Source organism: Pelophylax lessonae, assembly GCF_965119305.1.
Source record: "Pelophylax lessonae genome assembly, chromosome: 4".
NCBI lineage: Eukaryota > Metazoa > Chordata > Amphibia > Anura > Ranidae > Pelophylax > Pelophylax lessonae.
This window is the reverse complement of record NC_138771.1, coordinates 221,947,322-221,974,733: the sequence shown is the minus strand read 5'-3', so window position 1 is coordinate 221,974,733 and position 27,412 is coordinate 221,947,322. Positions and strand designations below refer to the sequence as shown.

Here is a 27,412-nt window from a genome sequence, read left to right as displayed (position 1 = left end):
AACTTTTTGCTTTATAATGTAGGTTAGGACTGCCGTTCGTTTAACCCTATCCCCCAATCCTCTGATATTCCAAGTTAGAAACTTTATGGATGTCATAGTGTAATGACTTTTAATAAATAAAGGATTACGTTTGTATAGTATCTCAAGGTCACGCAAGGGGGTGTCCCAACCGGTTGGAGATTAGAACAACCTTTAGGTGATAAGACAAAGACAAACCCACTGAACCGGTTTTCCATCAAACTGTGAAAGTAGTACTTAATACATTGCGTTGTTATGTAAACATGTTATATGTTATGTAAACATGTTATATGTTATGTTATGGAGTAATATGCAGAGCTCTGCTCACCTGTGTCTTAATCCATGTTGTGCCAGGCCACGCCCCCGGAACCTATCATCCTTAAAGTGGAACTAAACTCAGCGTTTTTTTATTATATTAGCCCCCAGGTTGTTTATGCCATGATGTGCTAGTATGCGCTGCATATTGGTACATTAAGACAGACTTCCCTGTCATGCGATGTCCACCAGTGCTGTGCGGTCAGCGTTCCCCCTGGTCTCTGGTGCTTTCAGTTTCGAGGTCTCCTTTTCTGGTTCCATTTGTTTGGCTGCTTGAATGCCTGAGCCGTTACAATGCTCTCGCACAGGTGTATGGGAGTCACATCGTGACACAGAGCTCTACATACGCAGCTCAGTGTACTTTACCAATCACGGGTAGGGGGAAGCATTTATAATAGGAGAAACAGATAGGATCTCGACTGTCATTAAAAACCCTGACAGCATTTTTTTTTTAAATGTGCGTTCAATTTTATTTTAAGTATGGCTGGATCACCCAGTTCCCTGCCTAATTAATAGTCTGACCCTAGGTTCCAGTGGGTTCCCAGGGATCCAGTTATCAGCTGGCTGTTCACTGTTGCAAGCAATTTGGGCAGTAGTAAAGCCACCTTATCACTTCTGCCCTCCCTTTCTTGCCCCAGTGCTTACCTGGCTTCTCTGTGGGTTTGTAAGTACTGCAAGTCAGAATAGAATGGACAACAGAAGGAGATTTGGGTTCAGCTTAAAGAGGTTGTAAACTCGTTTAAAATTTTTTTTTTTTTTTACAACCTGCAAGAGAAAGACATAATGAGCTAGTATGCATCGCATACTAGCTCATTATGAAATACTTACCTTAGAACGAGCCCCCGCCGTGCCGCTCTCTTACCTGTATGACGAGCGACATGTTCAGTCGCCCGTCTTCCGGGATCGCGGCATCCGGTCATCTGATTGGCCGGAGCCACGGTGACGTCACTCCCGCGCACGCGCGCGGGAGCCGACGGTCACGGCACGGGGCTCTGAAGGAACGGCGCGATCAGCCGTTCCTTCAGAGCGCATGCGCCAGTGACGTCACTGGCTGCATTAAAGGTAAATATCTCCTAAACCGTACATGTTTAGGAGATATTTACAGTACCTATAGGTAAGCCTTATCATAGGCTTACCTATAGGTACAACTTCGTGAGGAGGGTTTACTTCCTCTTTAACACGAGGGCACTGGTTAACAGAGCATATCAAAGTGCCCGGCTCAAAGAAATTTTAGGTTCACAGACTCCGTAGTGCGGTGGCTGGCCAAATTCAACCCCCTTGTATTACACCTCTCTCCCTTTAGCACCCCCTATGTGGTATCTTTCCTTCCCCACTAGAATCCCCAATCCCTCTCTCTGCAGCACACTACTATGGAGTAGGCAAAGTGTAAACCATAAGTCATTAGGACATGGAGATTTGCTTGAAAGACAAACCAGGCACAATGGAAAACATCGAAAAAATGATTCAATAGAAAGACCACCTCTGCTACCCCTGGAAAGATGACAACTACTAGGGGGCAATCTAAAGAAGAATCTTTAATGAATCTCATCATACAGAGCCAAACTTGCTGAATACATTTAAAGTCATAGACAATCTAACTTGTTTGGCATAACCTTTTTAATATTGTGGGTGCCAAGCTGTTTCTATAAGAATAGAGCTGTATATTGTGGCTGTCAGATAGCGCATGCACTATGTATTTTTTGTAAAATATGGCAACATGTGATTTTGTTTTATTTTAATGTATTTTGCATGGTATAGTAAATATGTGGTTTTGGATGATACAATGCAGCAGATGTACAGTGGGTACGGAAAGTATTCAGACCCCCTTAAATTTTTCACTCTTTGTTATATTGCAGCCATTTGCTAAAATCATTTAAGTTCATTCTTCTTCCTCAAGAATGTACACATGGCACCCCATACTGACAGAAAAACACAGAATTGTTGACATTGTTGCAGATTTATTAAAAAAGAAAAAACTGAAATATCACATGGTCCTAAGTATTCAGACCCTTTGCTGTGACACTCATATATTTAACTCAGGTGCTTTCCATTTCTTCTGATCATCCTTGAGATGGTTCTACACCTTCATTTGAGTCCAGCTGTGTTGGATTATACTGATTGGACTTGATAAGGAAAGCCACACACCTGTCTATATAAGACCTTCCAGATCACAATGCATGTCAGAGCAAATGAGAATCATGAGGTCAAAGGAACTGCCTTTGACAGAGACAGAATTGTGGCAAGGCACAGATCTGGCCAAGGTTACAAAAAGATTTCTTCTGCACTTAAGGTTCCTAAGAGCACAGTGGCCTCCATAATCCTCAAATGGAAGACATTTGGGACAACCAGAACCCTTCCTAGAGCTGGCCGTCCGGCCAAACTGAGCTATCGGGGGAGAAGAGCCTTGGTGAGAGAGGTAAAGAAGAACCCAAAGATCACTGTGGCTGAGCTCCAGAGATGCAGTCAGGAGATGGGAGAAAGTTGTAGAAAGTCAACCATCACTGCAGCCCTCCACCAGTTGGGGCTTTATGGCAGAGTGGCCCGACGGAAGCCTCTCCTCAGTGTAAGACACATGAAAGCCCGCATGGAGTTTGCTAAAAAAACACCTGAAGGACTCCAAGATGGTGAGAAATAAGATTCTCTGGTCTGATGAGACCAAAATAGAACTTTTTGGCCCTAATTTTAAGCGGTATGTGTGGAGAAAACCAGGCACTGCTCATCACCTGTCCAATACAGTCCCAACAGTGAAGCATGGTGGTGGCAGCATCATGCTGTTGGGGTGTTTTTCAGCTGCAGGGACAGGACGACTGGTTGCATAGAGGGAAAGATGAATGCGGCCAAGTACAGGGATATCCTGGACAAAAACCTTCTCCAGAGTGCTCTGGACCTCAGACTGGGCCGAAGGTTTACCTTCCAACAAGACAATGACCCTAAGCACACAGCTAAAATAACGAAGGAGTGGCTTCACAACAACTCCGTGGCTGTTCTTGAATGGGCCAGCCAGAGCCCTGACTTAAACCCAATTGAGCATCTCTGGAGAGACCTAAAAATGGCTGTCCACCAACGTTTACCATCCAACCTGACAGAACTGGAGAGGATCTGCAAGGAGGAATGGCAGAGGATCCCCAAATCCAGGTGTGAAAGACTTGTTGCATCTTTCCCAAAAAGACTCCTGGCTGTATTAGATCAAAAGGGGGCTTCTACTAAATACTGAGCAAAGGGTCTGAATACTTAGGACCATGTGATATTTCAGTTTTTCTTTTTTAATAAATCTGCAACAATGTCAACAATTCTGTGTTTTTCTGTCAGTATGGGGTGCTATGTGTACATTCATGAGGAAGAAGAATGAACTTAAATGATTTTAGCAGATGGCTGCAATATAACAAAGAGTGAAAAATTGAAGGGGGTCTGAATACTTTCCGTACCCACTGTATATGTAATATTTCTTTTAGCTGAAAAATAAAAAAACTACACATTTTATGACTATACCCCAATCTTGACTTCACCTAGCACTGCCTATAGGTGTCCCTGAGCAATGGCAACCACCATTACTATATTCCTTCATGCAATGGTTATGTGCATTATTTATACAGATCAATGTAGGCAAATTTTTTACTATTTGTCTTCTTACTTTGACATCAGAAAAATAGTCTTTTATTTAAACAGTTTTGTAATTTGCTTGTTGTGATTATTAAATAATTAGCAAGAGCTTACAATCTACAGTATAAAAAATAATTTAAAAACACTTAAGTGTTATTTTTCCTTTATTATTCAAAAAAGCGAAGAGGGGTTTGAAAGGAAAGGCTGGGGGATAGGCTTGGTCTTTATCCATTCTTTTCTTATGAGCATAAGAACAGATAAGCAGTTTGGTAACTAAAAATACACCTGATCAGTTAAAAAATATCCGGATTTCAAACTTTAAAGCATTAGAAGGTTTACCTCTGAAATATAGCATAAACTTTCCTTTTAAAAACAGCAAATTTCACATTTTAGTTTTCTGAGTAATTAGCTTTTGCAATCATTGTTAATGTGAGATGTTACAGAAAGAAATTAATACTTACCATCTAAAACCATTTTAGTAGCAATAGCAGCGGGATAGCCCACGGTTTTTGCCATAGCAGAGTAGCCATTCATATCTCCATACACCACTAAGCTTATATTTTTAGTTTCCAAATGCCCAGAGGGATGTCTGATGCCAATATCATTTCTCATAACAATCATGTCTCGTTCTCCAGGACCTAGTGTAAAACAGAGATCTCAGGGTGAAAGGAAAAGCACAATTTTGTATTCAAAATGGAAAAGAAATGTGTAAATAGTGATCGGCTCAATGTAATATTACACCCTTCAAAACTTGAAGTATTTTCAAGCAAAACCTACCACTAAGTACCAAGCAGGAGGTTTAATGTTGATGAATGTAAAATTATGGACATAGGGACTAAAAACATGCATGTAACATGTATACACTCTAGGAGTACAACCCCAGGGAGTCAATGGTCAAGAAGTATCTAGGTGTTTTGGTAGACCATAGACTTAATAGCATGCAATGCCAAGCTATTAAAACAGGTAGACTCCAGAGGGGCAGACAATCTTGTTCTGGTACCAAGCATTAGTAAGACTTAATTTGAAAAAGGCAGATCGGTTTAGGGCATCAGTTCACAAAAAAAAAAAAAAAAAAAAGAATTATGGGGAACCAAAGAGACTGCAGAGAAGAGCAATTAAACTAATAAGGGGAATGGAGACCTTAGCTATGAGCAAAGTTAACTGGATTTATTTGCCGCTGAGAAGAGGCGTTTAAGGCTAAGGGGGAGGGATATGATGACTATGTATAAATACGCTCCATTTAACCTCTTGCAGCCTAAGCCTATTCTGACATATGTTGCTTACAATTTAAAATCAGTATTTTTTGCTAGAAAATTACTTAGAACCCCAAACATTATATACATTTTTTAGCAAAGACCCTAGAGAATAAAATGGCGATCATTGCAATATTTTATGTCACACGGTATTTGCGCAGTGGTCTTTCAAATGCAATAAAATACAGCTTTATAAAAAAAAAAAAAAAAACAAACACAAAACCTAAAATTTAGCCCCATTTTTTAGTATAATGTGGAAGATGATGTTATGCAGAGTAAATAGATACCTAACATGTCATGCTTTAACCACTTCTGGATCGGAAGATTTTCCCCCTTAATGACCAGGCCAATTTTTGCGATTTGGCACTGCGTTATTTTAACGGACAATTGCGCAGTCGTGCGACTCTGTACCCAAAAAAATTATTTTTTGCGCTATGAACAAAAGAAAAGAGCAACAATTCTGAAAAAAATATATATTTTTCACTTTCTGCTATATAACATACCCAAAAAAAATAAATATTTTAAAAATCAAATGTTTTCATCATTTTAGGCCAATTTGTATTCGGCTACATATTTCTGGTAAAAAAAAAAAATCCCAATAAGCGTATTTTGATTGGTTTGCGCAAAAGTTATTGCGTCTACAAACTAGGGCAAACATTTATGTCATTTTTATTTATTTTTTACTAGTAATGGCGGTGATCAGTGATTTTTAGCGGGACTGCGACATTGCGGAGGACAGATCGGACCCCTGACATTTGACACTTTTGGGGGGACAAGGGACATTACTAGAGTAACCAGTGCTAAAAATATGCACTGTTACTGTAATAATGGCACTGGCAGCCTAGGGGGTGATGTCTAACTGAGGGGGATGGGCTTGTGAAATCAATACTGAGACCTGTGTTCCTAAATAGGAGGAACACAGGAGCTCGGCACTGATTCCTGAGAGAACAACGGTCTGCTGTTCTCCCTTCATGGGGAGCGATCACAGGTGCCCGGCGGGAATCGCATCACGGGTGCCCGGCGGGAATCGCGGTCGTCGGCCCCAGGCATCGGATTCCGCACTGGCGAGATGGCATGCGCGCGCCCCCAGGATTGCTCCCACGAACCGCCGTACAGGTGTGGCAATTCGCAGATACCTGCCGACCTCGGCAAGTGGTTAAAATTGTGCACATTGGTGGAATGGCGACATACTTCAGTACTAAAAAACCTCCATAGGTGACGCTTTAAACATTTTTAACAAGTACCTGTTTAGAGTTACAGAGGAGGTCTTGTGCTAGAATTATTGCTCTTGCTTTAAAGATACCTCACATGTGTGGTTTGAACACCGTTTATATATGCGGGAACGACTTGCATATGCATTCGCTTCTGCGCGTGACCACAGAGGGACGGGGTGCTTTAAATTTTTTTTTTTCTTAAATATTTTTTACACTATCCATTTAAAAAAAATGTTTTTATCACTTTTATTGCTGTCACAAGGAATGTAAACATCCCTTGTGACAGTAATAGGCAGTGACAGGTGCTCTTTATGGAGGGATCTGGGATCTATAAGACCCCAAATCCCTTCTTTGCACCTAAAAGCATTCAAAACGCCAAGAATTGCTGTTTTGAATGCTGTCATTTATTTATTTTTTTAAATCTGGCACCTTTAAGGCTCCAGTACCCGGAAGTAATATCATGACATCGCTTCCAGGTTTTTACATCGGAGACCCGATCAGAGCCAAATTCGGCTTTGTCCGGGTCTGTGGCCAGCTGGTCGCCCGGGTCTCCAGGTGGGACCGCATCGGTGGTCATTACAAGAAAGCCAACCGTCGGCTCCAAACAACGGTACCGGGGTGATGCCTCTAGCTGCAAGCATCACCCCAGTGCAGCCCCCTGAAGCCGAGGCCAAATATTTGCGTTCCGTCAGCACAAAGGGGTAATAAACTTGGTGCTAGGGTTTTCAACTATATGGAAAAAAAATTGGATTTTTGTTACTCACCATAAAATCCCTTTCTCTGAATTCATTGAGGGACATACAGTTGTATTCAAAATCATTCAACCCCCCCCCCCCCCTCAATGCTGTAAAGGGTTTTAGGGAATTTAGTGTACATTTGTAATTGTATTCAGAATGAAATCCTACAAGGACTTCTTACAGAACCATATGCAACTAAAATGACATCAATTGGTTTTGTAATACAGTAGTAAATGTTTCTTTTGTGAATTCTTCATTGACACAATTATTCAACCCCTTAAAGACTACCACTCTGAAGAATAGAGGTTCATTGAAGTGTTTTCAATCAGGTATTGAAAACACCTGTGGATGTCAGGGAGCAGCAATAAAGCCTAATAAGCACCAATTAGGCAGCTTTAAAATGACTGTGATACTCAACTCCTTCTAGACATTTACTGGTGTGGTTACAAACATGGTGAAGTCAAGAGAATGGTCCAGGAAGGCAAGAGAAGAGGTGATTACTCTTCACAAGGAGGGCAATGGCTATAAGTAGATTGCAAAGATGTTAAACATACCAAGAGACACCATAGGAAGCATCATTCGCAAATTCAAGGCAAAGGGCACTGTTGAAACGCTACCTGGTCGTGGCAGAAAGATGCTGACTTCGACTGCTGTGCGCTACCTGAAGCGTAGAGTGGAGAAAAGTCCCTGTGTGACTGCTGAGGAACTGAGAAAAGATTTGTCAGATGTGGGTACTGAAGTTTCTGCTCAGACAATACGGCGCACACTGCGTAATGAAGGCCTCCTCCATGCCAGAACTCCCAGGCGCACCCCCTTGCTGTCTCCAAAGAATAAGAAGAGTCGACTGCCATATGCCAAAAGTCATGTGGACAAACCACAGAAGTTTTGGGATAGTGTTCTGTGGACTGATGAAACAAAATTAGAACTGTTTGGGCCCATGGATCAACGCTATGTTTGGAGGAGGAAGAACAAGGCCTATGAAGAAAAGAATACCTTGCCTACTGTGAAGCATGGAGGGGGGTCAATCATGCTTTGGGGCTGTTTTGCTTCTGCAGGTACAGGGAAGCTTCAGCGTGTGCAAGGTACCATGAATTCTCTTCAGTACCAGGAGATATTGGATGACAATGTGATGTAGTCCGTCACAAACCTGAGGCTTGGGAGACGTTGGACCTTTCAACAGGACAATGATCCCAAGCATACCTCCAAGTCCACTAGAGCATGGTTGCAGATTAAAGGCTGAAACATTTTGGAGTGGCCATCACAGTCACCAGACTTAAATCCGATTGAGAACCTCTGGTGGGACTTAAAGAAAGCAGTTGCAGTGCACAAGCCTAAGAATGTGACTGAACTGGAGGCTTTTGCCCATGACAAATGGGCGAAGATACCTGTAGATCGCTGCAAGACACTTGTGTCAAGCTATGCTTCACGTTTAAAAGCGGTTATAACTGTAAAAGGATGTTGTACTAAGTACTAAGATTGAATGTCACTTGGGGGTTGAATAAAACTGATAATGATGTGAGCACAGAAAAGACATTGTGGTTATTTCATTATAAATGTTATGTTTTATTTGTCTGACCTACAAGTGCCTCTTTTGTTTAATTGTAAGCAGGATGACTGAATGATCAAAATCAATGTCAAACTGGCCAAAACAATCAATTTCAGTGGGGGTTCAATAATTTTGAATAGAACTGTATCACTTCATAATCTTGACCATAGGGTTACATCACTACCTTCAGGAGTAGGACACTAGGCAGAAGAAAACAAGCACAGCACCACTTATGGGCAGTCCTGGTTGGTAGTAAACCCTCTCTCTGCTATCGGCAGCTCAGTTTTCTGCCTAGTGTCAGGAGACCTAGCTCTCTGCTGGGACCTGTGGTACTATAGCTTTTTTTGTTTTCTCTTTTTCCTGGAATTTTTTTCCTGCGGATATCTTCAGTCAACAGCTGGGCTGGGTGACAGGCTAGATAATCTAGATCCAGTAGTCACCCTGGTCTGGACAGCGAGCACAAGCAGACCTTTAGCTATGCGCTAGGTTGGCTGCGACAACCCCATTCTGGACTGTGGTGGCAAGCAAGTTAAATGTCTCACGGGGACACATATGACTGGAAACTAGACATTCGTGTCACAGTGTTGCCTTGGACTTGCTCGTCACAAAGCAGTGAAAGGAAAAAAGAACCAAATGGAGGGGTGGGTGCTATGTTCATCAGTGAACTCAGAGAAAGGGATTTTACAGTGAGTAACATAAATCCTGTTTTCTCTTTCGCTTACTGAAGGGCATAGCACTTCAAAATTTTGACTGTAGGGACATCCCAAAGTAGTGCTTCAATGAGGGGTGTGTAACTGGAACAGAACATGCACCATCACCCAAGGGCCAATGCAGCAGAGGAAGCAAGAACCCTCAGATGACCTTGTGCAAAACTTTGCAGCCAAAACATGCAACCGAAGACTCCAAAACATCAGCTTTGTAAAACTTAGTAAAAGGTGTGTGCGGGCAACCAGGTAGCAAGCTTGCAAACTTTACACATACACCTGATGCTGGAATGCTCAGGATACACTAATCGCCTTGGTAAAGTTTGCCGTAATGGGGAAGGGGGGAGCCTGACCCTTAATGGCATAAGACAACTGTCTGCCTAATCCCGTGGGAAATAATGGCAGAAAAGGCCGCTAGGACTTTTCGTGGACTGTTTGCAATCACAAAAAGAATCCACCCTCTGAAAGGAAGCCGTACCAGACAGATACACAAAATCCGCCCGGACCACATCCAAGGAGTGCAGTGCAAATCTCTTGGAATGTGAAGGACGTGGGAACAGGGAAGGAAGAACAATGTCTTATGCATTGGCCATTTAGAAAGCTCAGGGCGCTTTGCACATGTGCAGTAGGGAATCATCTGTAATGCCACAAGGTTCAATGCCAGTTTCCCCTAGTAGGGATGGCAGCAGCCGAGAGCTCCTCTTTAAAGGTCAGTTTATGATCAATACTCCGTTGCAGAAAGGCAAAAATCCAGGACACAGCGAAGGAACGCCGGTGCACACTCGCAGGCTCACACTACATGATATAAGTCTTCCAAGAGAAAGATTTACACACCCTTCAACATGGTGGGGAATTCCAATTAAAACAACCCCCCTTCCCGCAAAACCTGGCTTTTAAAAGCCAAGCTGTCAAAGCCAGCGATGGTAAAGCAGGGTGGAAGATCAGCTCTTGGGACAGAAGATCTTTGCACAGAGGCAGCCAGCAAGGAACATCCATGACCAACTGCACCACATAAGCATGCCAAGGCTGCGGAGGCCAATCAGGAGCTGTCAGAGTGACTGGGATCCCTTCGGCTTCTATCACAGGCAGCAGGCACAGGAGAAGCTTCAGAAGAGGAAAGATGTAAATAAGTTGGCGATGGCTCCACAGTGCTTCCAGAGTGCCCGACGCATCCATCTGGGGTTTCCGGCATGCCCAGGCGCAGGCATATTAGACAAAGTACATTATGAGTGTAGAGACCATTCTCCTTGATCCAGTGTTTGACAACCAAGGTAGTCGACCTACTAGCTGTCCAAACCTGGAATGTAAATAGTGGAGAGAGCTGGCCCATGCAGTTCCTCCCACTGAAAAATGAAAGAGGCCTGCAGCGCTACTGCCAAGCTTTTTGTCCTGCCCTGATTGATGTAGGCAACTGCCATGGAGGGATCTGTAGGAGATGAGTGCTCCTGAGGCAACATGCGTGGCACACCTCCCCGTGACCAGGCAACTGTGGGGACCACCTCCATGGATAGGGAGCTGACCACCACCCTTGGTAGGCTGCAACAGAGATAGGGGAACCCCAGTAGGACTCATCACCACAAAACAGTATGCCTAGCAGCAGAGCATGTCCACGTCACAGGGGGAAAAAAAAAAAATCAGAGGAGCACCAGAAGGTCCAAGTAGCCAGAAGGGATCGCCTCCAAAGCCCAGAAGCAATGCTAGGGGATCCCAAGATGGCCGCTGCAGGGTCCCAGCTACTATGACTGCATTGTCAACCAGAAGGCTAGTAAAGGCCCCCCCCTAAAATGGCTGCCAAACCAGGATATAAATCAAACTTTCACTTTTTAATACTTGGTTGCAAATCCTTTGCAGTCAATTACAGCCTGAAGTCTGGAACGCATAGACATCACCAGACGCTGGGTTTCATCCCTGGAGATGCTCTGCCAGGCCTCTACTGCAACTGTCTTCAGTTCCTGCTTGTTCTTGGGGCATTTCCCCTTCAGTTTTGTCTTCAGCAAGTGAAATGCATGCTCAATCGGATTCAGGTCAGGTGATTGACTTGGCCATTGCATAACATTCCACTTCTTTCCCTTAAAAAACTCTTTGGTTGCTTTCGCAGTATGCTTCGGGTCATTGTCCATCTGCACTGTGAAGTGCCGTCCAATGAGTTCTGAAGCATTTGGCTGAATATGAGTGAGACGGGAGTCACTTTGGGCGCGGGGTGACCAGGAAACTGGGGGGGGGGGGGCTGGGGATATGGCTTGGATGGCTCCAAATGGGACAGTGATATTCAGGAATGATGTCTCTCTTGAAATATGAAGATTTTATTCCCTGTACATTGTGAGGTCCATGACCAGGAAGTACAACTCCTTATATGGGCATTCCAGGAAGTTTAATGTGGAGACAACTGCTTAACGATGTTGCTTTTGTCTGAATAAGCAAATTGTGATATTCTTGTCTGAGGTGGCTTTCCATTCACCTATTGTTAAGTGTACTAATGAACCCACCTGTTGTCTGCTAAGGGATGCATTGACACTCAGAGTAATGTGTACTGGGGGCTCATTATGTAACCATTGTGTGATGTTGGGGGCTGGATTTGGGTCATTGTTCATGTAGTGACTGCATTACTTCTAATGTGAACATAAAGCGTGTATTCCTTTTCAATAAACAGTCTGATTCCTGCTTGACCCTCAATACAGAGCCTCGTCTCGTATTTGGGGGGGGGGGGATTATTTGTATGGGTTTCTTGTTCGGCTGAGTGGAGTGTCAGGTAGCTGCCTTTGTGTTCGGGAATGAAATGTCCTAAACGACTGTAACCCCTTTCATACCCGGGGTGTCGTTACAATGAGCAGATAATATTGCCCGAAACACTTCAGAATTAATTCTGCTGCTTTTGTCAGCAGTCACATCAATAAATACAAGATAACCTGTTCCATTGGCAGCCATACATGCCCACGCCATGACACTACCACCACCATGCTTCACTGATGAGGTGGTATGCTTTGGATCATGAGCAGTTACTTTCCTTCTCCATACTCTTCTCTTCCCATCACTCTGGTACAAGTAGATCTTTATCTCATCTATCCATAGGATGTTGTTCCAGAACTGTGAAGGCTTTTTTAGATGTTGTTTGGCAAACTAACCTGGCCTTCCTGTTTTTGAGGCTCATCAATGGTTTACATCTTGTGGTGAACCCTTTGTATTCACTCTGGTAAAGTCTTCTCTTGATTGTTGACTTTGACACATATTCCTACCTCCTGGAGAGTGTTCTTGATCTGGCCAACTGTTGAAGGGTTTTTTCTTCACCAGGGAAAGAATTCTTCAGTCATCCATCACAGTTTTCCGTGGTCTTCCAGGTCTTTTGGTGTTGCTGAGCTCACTGGTGCATTCTTTCTTTTTAAGGATGTTTCAAACAGTTGATTTGGCCACACCTAATGTTTTTGTTATCTCTCTGATGGGTTTGTTTTGTTTTTTCAGCCTAATGATGGCTTGCTTCACTGATAGTGACAGCTCTTTGGATCTCATATTGAGAGTTGACAGCAACAGATTCCAAATGCAAATAGCACACTTGAAATTAACTCTGGACCTTTTATCTGCTCCTTGTAAATAAGATGAGGGAATAAGACACACCTGGCCATGGAACAGCTGAGCTGCCAATTATCCCATTACTTTTGGTCCCTTAAAACGTGTGAGGCACATATACAAACTGTTGTAATTCCTACACCTTTCACTTGATTTAGATGTAAATACCCTCAAATTAAAGCTGAAAGCGTGCAGCTAAAGCACATCTTGTTTGTTTCATTTCAAATCCATTGTGGTGGCGTATAGAGCCAAAAATATTAGAATTGTGTCGATGTCCCAATATTTATGGACCTGACTGTACAAAAAAGCTGCCTATGAGCATTGAAGGAAGGCCCCAGTCTATAGCATTACACCTTGCCTTTAGAGGATTGAGGAAGAAGAGTACTCTTCCCACCCATAAGACCTTTGATCAATTCATCCAGAGAAGATCCGAACAACCTTAACCTCATAAAGGGAAGATCAGTCAAGGCCTTCTTGGAAGCCTGGTTCGCAGACCAGCTTTTAAACCACAACATGCGTCTAATAGAAATTCCCACTGCAGACACCCTGGCAGCATCCAAGGATGCATCACACATGAACACAAGGGCTTGAGCCATCTGGTCCTTGAGTTCTATCAGCGCCGGGGGGAGCTGTTCAGATTCCAAGTTACCCTTAAGTAACTTCACTCATTCAGTGACTGTCTGACACCAGAATGTTCACAAAGATTGGTTTTAGTATGGAATCCGCCAACACGTGTAGATGGCGGGACAGAGACGCCACCCGTCTATCCACGGGGTTTGTAAAGGCCGGGGATTAATCCACTGGAACCACAGTAGACTTATTCAGCCTGGAAACTGGGTGATCCACATTTGGTGGCACGGTCCACCATGTGGAAACCGCATCTGCAAAGGGATAACAGCATTTAAAGCGCTTGGGCACTACTAGCGCGTGCTTGATGTGCCATTGTTCATTACCAATATTGTCAAAAAAACCCCAGACAAGTAAACACCTTGCCTGATTTCTGGGCTTTGCGGGAGCCAAAAGACACCTGCGTACCCGACGCTGTAGACTCATCTGCTATTTTTAAAGTTTCTCGCACGCAAACTATGAGTGCTTCCACCAATGTGTGTTCCCATGCAGTGGCTGACGAGGACAGGTCCTCTTCACCAACAGAATGCAAAGACACGATCCATCAGGATGGGGAATGTCCGCGGTGGCCATATGTGCCTCAGAATCTGAGGATACCAAAGATGGAAGTGAAGGCAGCGGACGTTTGCGGCCATCAATACTTTTGAACACAAAACCATCAGAGGGTCCGGCAGCCACACTGAGGGGGTCTGTAGGTGAAATATTATTCTGGGACTCCATTTTCACTAAATTAAAATGATGCAGTTTCACTTTAAAAAGGTCACAAAATCGCAATCCCACCGCCGCACTAGCAGTATTACAAATCCCAATCCAGTACAATCTGTTAGAGTGAGTAAGGAAAACCTACAGGGAACCCTTCAAACATTACCAAACCGCTCAGGAAGCTTGCTGGCACGTTCTGTGAAACAGAAAGTAAAACGATCTGACACAGGAAATACAAAAAAAAAGCCTGCTTCATTGCTAGATCTATTGTGTCATGCCTTTTACCTGTCCAGCGATCATGGACTACAAGAAAACGATCGCCCAATGCATTCCTACGGGGAACAGAAAATGGCTGCCCATACATTTTCAAAGGAAAATAACGAGCACAAATCAACAGCAAAATGGCGGCCCCCCTTGGCACGCCATGTGGTCTCCTGAACCCCCCTGGGGGTGTTCCAGACAAGTGGCATCGGAAGGACCTTAACAAAAGACCCCACCAGGACAGTCACCCCCCCCCTCACAGGAACGCCGCAGCGGCCGTAATATTACCGTCCCCCAAGGTAGGAACCTACTAGGGGAAGGGGGGGGCTGGTATGTCCAAGAGGCCAGGAGAACCGAGGGTCTGACGATTCCCAGGAGGGGGCTCACGTGGCACTCCGAGACCGCCAGAGGATTGAGGGGACAGCATTACACACCATACCATGGTACCAGGTGGACGCCACTCTGAACAGACCACCTCCCACCCAGGGTGGGGGTGCTGCCAGCCAGGGGAACGCTGCGACTCAGGGCCTTCCAGGTCCTCACGTCCCAGCGAGACGGTCCACTCGCAGGCTCGTCCCCATCCATCGGGGCTCTGTTGTGGGGAGGCCTAGTGCTGGACTATCACCTGCTCACGCTCACTGGCCAGGCTGGGAGACCTTAATGATCTAGTTTATCCAGTCCGAAACTCAGTCGGCTGTTGCTTGTAGTTCTCCAGGAACTCTAAACTAGTAAATAAAAATTACATGACAAAAATTTCCCTGTTAAATAGCTAAGACCAGAGTCCCAGCAGGGAACTAGGTCCTACTCCTAAACTAGGCAGAAACAAACTAAGGGCTGTAGCAGAGTGTGTGGTGTAATGCCTGCAGGGACAGCCCCATATGCGTGGTAAAGCTTTTTCCTGCCTAGTTTCCTATTCCTGAAGTGAGGAGCATAACCCAATGGTCAGACCCAATGGTAACCCAAAGAAGATATGGAGCTGCGTCTGTCAATGAACGATGGAGAAAATCCCCTTGATCTAGGGATGACACCCCTGTGCGAATGGACTCCATCAAGAACTTCTGCACCCCCACAAAGCAGTTTAGTGCCCTGAGGTCCAGGATTGGAAACACCTTGCCTTCCTTCCTGGGAACTGTAAACCGGTTTGAGTAAAAACCCTGAAAAAGGGTCCTAAGTCGGAACCAGGACAATCATCCCTTGAAGCAATAGGTTTTGTACAACCCCAAACAGACCCTGTAAACGGTCTGGGGACAGGTGCAAGTTGGAAGGAAAGAACCTTGCTGGGCGACAAGAGTGAAACTCGACCTTGTAGCCGGACCGAATGACTTTGTGGACCCACTTGTCTTGTACCAGGGAAGTCCACGGGTTCAGAAACCAACAAAGATGCCCCACCCCCGATACGAGTGAGGGCGCACCTTCATGCTGAAGTAGCTTTTTTTTTCGTGGGTCTGGAGAAGCCCGCTCTCGGCTTGCCAGACTAGGTTAGTTTGGATGCTTCAAAAGAGGCCCTGAAAGGCTTCGAGCCCTTGTCAGTTGACCCCGAGGGGGGAAAAAACTTCTTATGAGCCGAGAAGGTGGCCCACGTCTACGATGAGGTTCCTTGCCCTTAGTAGCCTACGGAAGAAAAGTACTCTTTCCCTCTGTGAGACCTTTAATGATGTCCTCCAGGGTAGCCCAAAACAGGCGATCCCCTTGAAAGGGGAGATCAGTCAAGGCCTTTTTAGAAGTCTGGCCCGCACACCAACATTTGAGCCAAAAGACACGCCAAAGGACCACTGCTGAAACAGAGAGCCAAGCCACTAGGGGAGCCGCATCCTTCGAGGCATCACAGATAAACTGCAGCCCCTGGAGCAGCTGGTCTGCCAGCTCAGCAATGGCAGGGGGAGTGGTTCTCCCTCCAGGTCACGGCATGAAAGCCTACTCCAGTCGATCAGAGTTTGTGACACCAGGGCAATGGTGTATACCGGCCTCAGTGCCGAACCAGCGTGAGTGTACATATTGTGGGCCACAGCCTCTGCCTTCCCGTCACCAGGATCCCTAAAGGCTGGGGACTCTTCAACCTTAATCATGGTTGCCTTGTTTAATCTGGAAATTGGAGGGTCCCCCACCGGTGGAACAGTCCACTTCTTAATAAGGGACTCATTATAGGGGTAACACCTAGTAAATTGCTTTGATCATCCCCACTCTTTAGCGACAATTCTGTCAAAATAGGCGGGGAAAGGAAACCCCTTTGCCGCTCTGGGTGGCTTGTGAGTGCCAAAGGAAACCTGAGCCTCCGTCGCAGCTGAGTCCACCATCTTCAAGGTCTCACACACAGATAAAATCAGTGCTTCCACCAGCTCCTTTTTATGTGTGGTTGCAGATGTGGAGGAATCCTCCTATCTGAGGATTCTGGGCGCGTGGTCACAGACCCAGCAGCATGACCCACGTCCGCGGCGGCTGAATCAGATTCAGGATAGGATAAGACGGGGAGTGCTTTCTGTTAGCCCGTTGCCCAAAAATCACCTCCACTCAGGACACAAAGGACTCCAGGACCGCCGTCAGTGCATGGATGGATGGTTGGGACCCGGAGGGGCCCGCAGCCCCAGAGAGGGAGTCAGGTGGGGAGATGTGCTCCAAAGACTGCATGGGTCACTGGGAGGACCCCACAAAAAGTGTAAACCACTGCAAGGGACAACCCCCACCACACTGGCAGCAGGCACAAGCACTAAGCGATCGTCAACAGAGGAGGAGAGAACCCCACCAGACTCACCACCCAGCAGAAACAGGCACCTGCAGCCAACAGGATAATCTGCACTTCACATGCGGCAATCAGGAAATGAAAAGATCCAGGAGTCCGCACCAGGGGATGTGGAGGGGCTCCCACAGGGCTCCACTGTCATGGCCGTTGCTATTTTCAATGGCAAACCACCACAAAATGGCTACCGGACTACACAAATATGGCCGTCGTGCATAGGAATACACAGGTTACAGAAAAATGGCGGCACCCAGGAGGAATCCCTAGGCCCAGGCAGGACGGAGGGCCCAGGCAGGAGCTCCCACCGGGTACAACAGCCCACCCCCCCCCGCACAGATCGTCCGGTTGCTGGCAGCGCACCCCCTCGGCCCCATCATCTAAGTGAAGGGGGGGTAGGATAGGGGACAGATGAAAAGGGGGGGTGCCTGGAGGGAAGATGATGGGAACCTGGGGTACGACGTCCTACGGAGGGGTCAACGTCCACCCTAAAACCCTCCACGGGGAGGGGGGGGGGGGGGGACAACAACCATTTACCATACCAGGAACCAGATGGTCACTGCTCCAGACAGAACCCATCACCATCGAAATGGGGGGCTGTCGGCCAGGAAGAATGCTGCAACTCAGGCAGAAAAAAATTAAAAGAAACAAAAATTGTATAAAAGCAGCGACTTCAAGTGTGACTAACACCCGAAAGACCAATAATAATAACAACAAGTCGCGCTGAAGGTGATCAAACAATAATAAAATTGTGTCAAATAATAGAATAGTCCATAAAGTCCATAAAAGCCAGATATTAAAAAGATGACTTGTGGAATAACCGTATGAATGGGAGGCTTACCAGAAACCAATAAAAATGTGCCAAAATGAGAACACAAATTCCAGAGATTCGGCAAGAGCTATACACGATGGATCTCACAGTCCAGACCGATCCCCCTCAATGGTATGGTTATATGTGGAATAAAAGTGAGAACGCCATAGCGTAAAACCAAAATACAAATGTATAATAAAGGATAATAAAGGGGAAAATAACACTTTAAGGATGTGAATCACATCTTGGATAGATGTGCAGCTTGGATAGAGCTATCTGGTAAGCTGCTTTCGGTGGAGGTGTCTGTTCACATCATTTCACAACATTATTCAGCTTGATATCTTTTACTTTTGGTAAGAAGTATCTTATCGGATCTGTTGGTGGCGGTTTCTCATTTTTCACCTCATTTTTTACACCATTTATTTAATTTTTGGCACTTTTATTCTCCGCGGGATTCTTTGGTGATTCACATCCTTAAAGTGTTATTTTCCCCTTTATTATCCTACATTTGTATTTTGGTTTCACGCTATGGCGTTCTCATTTTTATTCCACATATAACCATACCATTGAGGGGATCGTTCTGGACTGTGAGATCCATCGTGTATAGCCCTTGCCGAATCTCTGGAATTTGTGTTCTCATTTTGGCACATTTTTATTGGTTTCTGGTAAGCCTCCCATTCATACGGTTATTCCACAATTCACCTTTTTAATATCTAACTCAGGCAGAAACCCGTCGTATGCGACCTCGCGAGGTGTTTAACTCGCAGGCCAGCCCCTGTCTAGTGGGGCTGTCACGGCCGACCTAGTTCAGAGTTAAGGTCTGCGTGCACTCGCTGGCCAGACTGGGATGACCACTGGATCTAGGTTATCCAGCCCGTCGCCCAGTCCGGCAGTTGATTGTAGATCTCACAGGAAAAAAACAGGAGAATACATTTCTATGTAAAAAAAAATTTACCAGGACCAGAGATCCCAGCAAGGAACTAGGTCCTTACTCCTGTCTAGGCAGAAAAAAAAATGGGGACCTATAGCAGGGAGAGGGAGTATACCCCCTGAAACTGCCCATAGGCGTAGCCAGATTCTTTTTCTGCCTAGTGTCCTACTCCTGTAGGGTGCAGGATAACCCAATGGTAATGAAGATCAGGAGCTGTGTCTGTCAATGAACGAAAGAAAAAAAAGTTTTCATCTCTACATACAGATAGCCTTCTTCACAACAAGAGCTGTAAAAATCTGGAATAGACTCCCAAAGGAACTAGTTCTATCAAGCTTAGTTGATTGCTAAACAAAAAAAGCTGGATGCAATTCTAAATGCACAGAATAGAACTGGATAATAACATTAATAAGTAATACCAGAAATTGTTAACCCATGGAATATGGGCAGCACAGTGGCTAAGTGGTTACGACTTCTGCCTAGCAGTACTAGGGTCGTCAGTTCAAACCGCAAGCATGGCACTAAGTTTGCATGTTCTTCCTGTGCTTGCGTGGGCTTCCTCTGGGTACTCAAGTTTCCTTCCACACTCCAAAGACATGCTGGTATGATTGGCTTCTGTTTAAATTTGCCCTAATATTTGTACGTATGAATGTGTTAGGGGACCTTGAATTGCAAGCTCCCTGAGGGCATGGACTAATGTGAATATACAATATACAGTATCTCACAAAAGTACACCCCTCACATTTGGACTGGCCAAGCATGTTTCCAGACCTAAACCCTATTGGGTATCTGTGGGGCATCCTCAAACGGAAGGTGGAGGAGCGCAAGGTCTCTAACATCCACCAGCTCTGTGAGGTTGTCATGGAGGAGTGGAAGAGGGCTCCAGTGGCAACCTGTGAAGCTCTGGTGAACTCCATGCCCAAGAGGGTTAAGGCAGTGCTGGAAAATAATGGTGGCCACACAAAATATTGACACTTTGGGCATCATTTGGAAATTTCACTTAGGGGTGTACTCACTTTTGTTGCCAGCGGTTTAGAAATGAATGGCTGTGTGTTGAGTGATTTTGAGGGGACAGCAAATTTACAGTGTTATACAAGCTGTACACTCACTACTTTACATTGAGCAAAGTGTCATTTCTTCAGTGTTGTCACATGAAAAGATATAATAAAATATTTACAAAAATATGAGGGGTGTACTCACTTTTGTGAGATACTGTATATGTAAATTGATGGCACTATACAAGCACCTGTGATAAAATACTGTAAAATATGGATATTTAATTCTGTACATATTTTTTTTCTTCTTTAAATTTGATAGAATCATCTCATTTTTCAGCCTATGTAGAAGGAAAATCTACAATCTGTGGCCACATTACTAAGTACATTTGCTCATGAATCCAAAAGTTAAGTGGCTAGAGCTTTTTCTTTTTAAATATCTTTTTACAACTAAAAGTTGCCCGGTTTTGTATGGTGGTTTTTCCAGTCTACACCTTTGCCTTTTTTTTTTTGCTAATTTTAGCCACTGATAAGTGTATTTGGACTGTCAGAACACAATGTCCTGGTGGAGGGAATCCCCCATCCATCATGTTTGTGTGGATTGAAGAATCTGAACGGAAAAAAAAACTAAACGTCTATGGCCAGCTTTAGAATGTGCTGATTTTTTGGGATTTTTATGCAATACAATTACTAGTGATACCAGAGAAAGGCAGTACAAACAAAAACCTTTAGTGAGCAAAAGCTCTATGAGTAAAGTTAGAGGACCAAGGGCCATCCTGACAGATGTTCACAACTGCTCAAATAACCTCTCTTTATAACAGATAATGAGTAAAACAGCATCTTTAAATGAGAATCACATTGAACCTTGTAGAAGATGGCTACCGCTGCATGCTGGGATCAACTCCAGTCAACCAAGAATAAGAAAATGAGGCTAGAAATAGCTCAGCATTACCAATCCTGGATGTCCTGGAAACGCTCAGCAAAATCTGGATTACTGGAGTAACATGCTGATAGCTTGTTATCTCCTGGTTTAGACAGGTGGTGTTTTCCCAATAGCCAACCAAACTAAATGCATTGTTCCTAACCATGGAGTGGTCTTGCCTATAAAGGTATACATTTATAATAAACAGTAAAATGCACATTGTACAGCAATGATGTTACCTACCAAAAGAAAGCATAATTTCTAGATGCTTAGCTAGTGCACCAACAACAGATTCTGCAACAGGCACTGGTTCTTCACCTAGAAGGCCAAACCTAGAAATATCATAGCATATACAGTCAAACCAAACAGCAATTACAGCAACAGACAACCAAAAAGATGTGCATATTAATAATATATTGTTGAAAATATAAAACAAGAAAGCACAAAAAAGGTTTACTAGTGCTGTTACTAGTAATTGCAATAATAAGGAACCAAATAATACTTTGTTACAGTGCAGTAGTCTCTCCATTACACCAGTGTATCCCTGCCCCCCTTCCCAATGTAGGGTTAGTATATAAAAATCCCATGCACACAGCAATTTTAAGTCTTGTTTAGTGAAAGACATCTTGGATTGTCACAATTCATCTTGTCAGTAGTATTATAAAAACTGCAGGCCTGTGTTACGTATATTATTTTCTTGTCAATGCACTATATAGCAAAATTGTGACATGAAAGTGTTACTAAACCCAGGACCCAGCATACACTATAGATGGTCTCCCATGGTACACAGAACATGGAAATGCATTTTTTTTTTTTTTAGAAAATATAAACTGCTAAATACTTTTCTCATCAGCAGTAAATAGGAGTCTTGTGACTTCTATCAGTGTCCGGCCGAGCATTGCTTAAAGCTTGTAGGAGGAGTTTTCATTCTCCTCTGATTGGCAATAAAGCTGCATGACCCCTGACTTTGTCTGGACAGTGCGAATAGGTCCTGTGCTGATCACATGCACCCTCCAAAAAAAAAAAATCTCTAGCAATACATACCAAACTTAGCATGGTGCAGTGTGCCCAAGGCTCCGTTTTTTTTTCAGGAGATGGATTGGTAAAAGGGGACGATCATAGTATACCATTCTTAAAAAAGTAAAATGTTAAGTACTGTATGCCTATAATGCCCAGACACTCGCCCCTTATAAAAACCACATATCGTATATCCAAAATGTACCTATAATGAAAAAACATTTCTCTTTTCGGCCAAGATCTCAAGAGAAGACAAACTTTTAACCAGTTTCTGCATGGCCTATAGCAAAATGACAGCCGGACAGGTCTTTCATGAATCCAGGTGGACGTCCTATGATGTTCTCCCGGATCGGGCCATGCTGCATGCGCTCTGTTCAGTGTACCTGCTCACTGCCAGTACCATGTGATCACTGAACGATCACAGCTGATTACATGACAATAGTAAATAAAGGATGGCTTCCTTTCCTAACATCCATTGTGTACAATTTTGTGGCTAGCTGTGATTGGTCAAAGTGATTACATGGTACAGAGAGGGCCAATCACAGCCCATCTGTACCATGTGATTAGCTCTGGCCAATCCCAGCTGATCAAAAAACAAAATAAACTGAATGAATTAATTTCATTCAGTAAAATGCTTGCTTATAGCAATGAAAGCCACTGCTATAAGTACCGGTAACTAGAACGTGTTAAAAAAAAAAAAAAAAAAAAAATCCTTCTCTTGCCCAGAGTAGTGCAAGGTTACTATAGTAATATTACATTGCTCTGGTCACAGTGTGCTTATTAAAAATTGTAAAAAAATACAGATTTTGGTTATTTTCAGCAAATAAATGTAGCAGAATACATTGACATTTTTATGAAGAATATTTACTTACAAAATTGTACAACAAAAACTAAGTAAATATTTTTTTTGTTTTTTTTCAAAATTTTCAGTCTTTTTTCGTCTATTTAGCAAAAAATAAAAAACCCAGTGGTGATTAAAAAAACGACCATAAAGCTCTAGTTGTGTAAAGAAAATTATAAAAATTTAGTGTGGGTTCGGTTTGCATGACCGCGCAATTGTCAAAGTGTGACAGGGCTGAAAGCTAAAAATTGTCCTGGACAGCAAGGTGTAACAGTGCCCGGTATTAAAGAGGTTAACAGACATAAGTGTCTTCTGTTGAGATTTGGAATGCTCTGCATCTTCCAGGAATCTCCCCGGAAGAACAGCAACTTCATGTCAAGCAATGCAAAAGATGGGAGTAAGGGAAGCAAAAAAACAGGATTTTTGTCTTACCATAAAATCCTTTTCTCTAAGGTTCACTGACGGACACAGCTCCATGTCTTCTAGACCATTGGGCTTATGCTAGGCAGAAACCTTTTTGGTTATGCCCCTGAGGCGGTTCCAGAGGGTATACCATCACTTCCTACTATAGGACTTCAGTTTGTAATAAGCATTGTCAGAAGAACACAAAACTAAACCCAACAGATGGGCGGATGCTGTGTCCGTCAGTGAACCTCAGAGATACCCTGCCGTCCAAGGGAGCCGCATCCAAAGATGCATCACAAATGTAATGGATCAACTGATCCACCAGCTCTGGAGGGTATTGACTCCCTTCCAGATCCTGGCGTAAAACTTTAGCCCATTCTGTTAAGGTCTGGGATACCAAGGTGATAGCAAACACTGGCCTCAACATTGAACCAGCCACGGTGAAAGATACAGGACCAGAGCCTCAGCTCTCTTGTCCACGGGATCCTTAAAAGGATGGAAAATCCTCCACTGGCAAAAGCATAGCCTTATTTAACCTGGAAACCTGAGAGTCCATCGACGGTGGAACTGTAAGATTCTTCAGGAGAGACTACTCACAGGGATATCTCCTAGCAAAGGGCTTAGGTATTCCAAACATGGGTTTCGGCGGAACCCCACTGACTAGCGATAATCTTGTCAAAAATAAGATTTTTGTAAGATCTTACCGTAAAATCTTTTTCTCTGATGTCCATCGACAGACGCAGCCTCATCTCCATGAGCTGAGTGGGTTTATGTTCCTTCCATCAGGAGTAGTCTAGGCAGGAAAATTTAAATACACATGTCCAGGGGGCTGTCCCCTCCAGGCATAAACCCCCACTGCACAACCCAGCACATCAGTTTAGTTTAAAAGCAGTGAAGACAACAGAACCAACCCCAAACAGAGGGTCGGGTGCTGCATCTGTCGATGGACATCAGAGAAAGATTTTACGATAAGATCTTAAAAAAATCGTATTTTCTCTATCGTCCATCGAGAGACGCATCCTCATCTCCATGAGCTGAGTGGGACGTCCCAAAGCAGTATAGGAATGAGGGGTGGGAAAACGCAACCAGACAGTAACGTCAACTTCAAAAGGCTAAACGTAGCCAACCGGGCAACATGGAGCTCAACCAAACCTTTGCGAGGACTGTCCAGAAGGACAAAAAAAAGTCCGGCTTCCTGAAGGACTCCGTAACCCTCAGATAGACTCTTATCACCCGAACCACATCGAGAGTGCAAAGCAACTTCCTTGTGATGTTTAGGCTTAGAACATAAGGAAGGCAACACAATGTCTTCATTCAGGTGAAAATCCGACACCACCTTAGAAAGAAAGGACGGATTAGGTCAGAGGACCACTTTATCCCGGTGGACCACCAAAAAAGGCGAACGATAGGACAACGCTGCCAACTCAGAGACTCTGCGGGCAGAAGTGATAGCCACTAGGAAGGCAACCTTCTGCGACAAAGAAAACAGAGAAATCTCCCTAATATTTTCAAAAGGAGGCATTTGAAGAACAGACAAAACCAGATTAAAATCCCACAGGCAGGGTAATGGGGATCTCCTCGGAGGGGCCAGATGATACACCCCCTGAACAAAGGTGCAAATGAGTAGCCAACGGACGTCGGAAGTAAAAGGCCAAGGGCGAAACCTGGCCTTGATAGTACCCAACGCCAAGCGCTGCTCAACCCCTTTTTGTAAAAAAGCCAAAACTCAAGTTATAGAAAACCAGCGAGGGTGCAGCTGCAGCGGATTCACACCAAGAAATGTACGATTTCCAGGTACGATGATAGATCTTCCTGGGGGTCGACTTCTTGGACTTCAAAAGGGTAGGAATCACCGAGTCAGAAAGACCTCTATCCCTCAACACTTTGCTTTCAACAGCCAAGCCGTTAAAGCCAGCGACAGTAAAGCAGGATGGAAGATCGGTCCTTGAGATAGTAGATCTTCCCGCAAAGGAAGACGCCATGGAGGAGGATCCATGATCAGAACGCCTTCCATCGCCTTCCTGCGAGGAAACCTTGGCAGGGAACTAGTGGAGGGAAGGCATAGATCAGGCGAAACTGACTCCAAGGAGCCACCAGAGCATCTGTGGCGTTGGCCAGAGGATCCTGAGACCTGGCCAAAAACCTCTGAACTTACCTGTTGAGGCGAGACACAAACAGATCAATGTCCAGGGTCCCCCACCGTACACACAGGAGATGAAACGCCTCCAGATGCAGAGACCACTCCCCCTGATCCAACACCTGACGACTCAGGTAATCCGCTTGCCAATTCTCCACACCCGGGATGTGGACTGCGGAAAGAGCCGGAGCATGGCATTGCCCGACTGGACCCGAACCGGAGAGCCATGTAGCCGACTCATCCAGTGAAGCAGGAAAAGCATGATCACTCTCAGCTCCAGAAAATTGATCGGCAAGGAAGACTCTTCCGACGCCCAAGTCCCCTGAGCACAGAGCTTCCCCAGCACTCCACCCCAGCCTGATAGGCTGGCGTCCGTGTTGACCATCGTCAAAAACACCGGCAGGAAGGACTTACCATAGCACAGGACAGGTGACTGGATCCACCAAGAGAGAGCCGACTTCGTGAGGTGGCTCAACCGAATCTTCTGGTCCAATGACCAAGGATCTCTGTTCCATTTTCACAGAATCTTTCTGCAGCCGTCTCGTGTGAGACTGAGCAAACAGGACTGCTTCAAAAGGTCGAGACCATCAGACCCAGGCCTCATGCAAGCCCGCAAGGAGGACTGATCGGCCTCCATCAGCAATTGGACCGCCCTTTGCAACTTCTGAAGCTTGTCCAAGGGAAGGAAGACCCTCGCCCGAGCAGAGTCAAGGATCAGCCCCAGATAGGTGACCCGCACAGATGGAGTCAGGGCAGATTTGGTGAGAGTGATCATCCACCCAAAGTCCTGAAGGGTCTGAATGGTGATGGAGACGTTTTCCAGCAGATCCAAATGGGAAACTGCTCAAAACAAGAGATCGTCCAGATACCCCACAATGGAGATACCTCGTCGATGCAACAAGGCCAGCACAGGGGCTAGGACCTTGGAAAAAACTCTGGGAGCCGAGACCAAAGGGTAACTCCATGAATTGAAAGTGCTTCTCTGCCACCGGGAAGCAGAAGAATCGCTGATGTCCCTCGAATATGGGAACGTGGAGATACGCATATTTGAGATCGATGGAAGCCAGAAAATCCCCCTGATTCAAAGATGCCACCACTGACCGAATGGACTTCATTCGGAATTTCTGCACCCGCACAAAGCGGTTCAGAGCCTTGAGGTCCAGGATTGGACGCACCTTGCCCTCCTTCCTGGGCATGGTGAACAGGTTTGGATAAAAACCTTGAGAGCGTTTAGACCTGTTCCAGGGCACATGTGAGACCTATTTGGACTGTTGCACTGAATGTACTATGGAAATGTTGTTTCCTTTTTATATGTCTGTTTTTATGTTTATGACTTCTACATGTGAAGTAATTGTCTCATGCTCACCTACCAGGAGTCCTCCTCAACATATCCACCAATTTTATTCCTAGTTACCAGTATCCTCTCACCCCTTGAGGTTGGGGATCAGGTTCCTTGGTTCTTTTTTTTTATCTATTTAGGATTGGAGGCCTCCTGTTATCACACCCACTAAGGCTATCTCTATTTTGAAACTTGAGAGCGTTCCTGTAGGGGAACTGGCACAATCAACCCTTGAGCCAGGAGATCTCGCACAGCCTCCCGCAGATCCTTCGTACCCTCTGGAGACAGGTGAAGAGTTCACTGAAAAAACCTGTCCCCTGGCTGGGACCGGAGTTTGGTCTTGTACCCGGAACAAACCAGTTCGCGAACCCATTTGTCCTGAATGAAGATAGTCCAGGGTTCCTGAAGGAAGCGCAGACGTCCCCCCACCCCTAAGACGGGTCAGGGCGCTCCTTCATGCTGAAGAGGACTTGTCTGCAGCACCGGACTGACCAACCTTGGACTTGCCCCAGGGTTTCTTAGCACCTCCAGAAGTTCTGAACGGCTTACCTTTTTCATGCGCCCCGGAGGCACGAAAAAAACGTTTATGAGCAGAAAAGGAGGGACCCAGCTTAGGACAGGGTGTCTTACCCTTGGAGGATTGAGGAAGAAGAGTACTCTTCCCGCTAGTCAGGCCCTTGATCAACTCATCTAATGAGTCACCAAACAACCTGTCTCCCAGGAAGGGGAGATCAGCTAAGGCTCTTTT

At 44.9% G+C, this 27,412-nt stretch overlaps 1 protein-coding gene across 1 annotated transcript in view; it reads right to left on the bottom strand.

Moving 5' to 3' along the window:
* Positions 1-27,412, bottom strand: part of AASS (aminoadipate-semialdehyde synthase) — a 187,155-nt gene that overhangs the window by 5,452 nt on the left and 154,291 nt on the right. Inside the window, exons 21-22 of the mRNA XM_082256068.1 lie at positions 21,169-21,257; positions 4,395-4,571 (exon numbers count right to left, since the gene is read on the bottom strand). Coding sequence (XP_082112194.1) covers positions 4,395-4,571; positions 21,169-21,257 — 266 coding nt within the window. The remainder of the gene's footprint in view (positions 1-4,394; positions 4,572-21,168; positions 21,258-27,412) is intronic.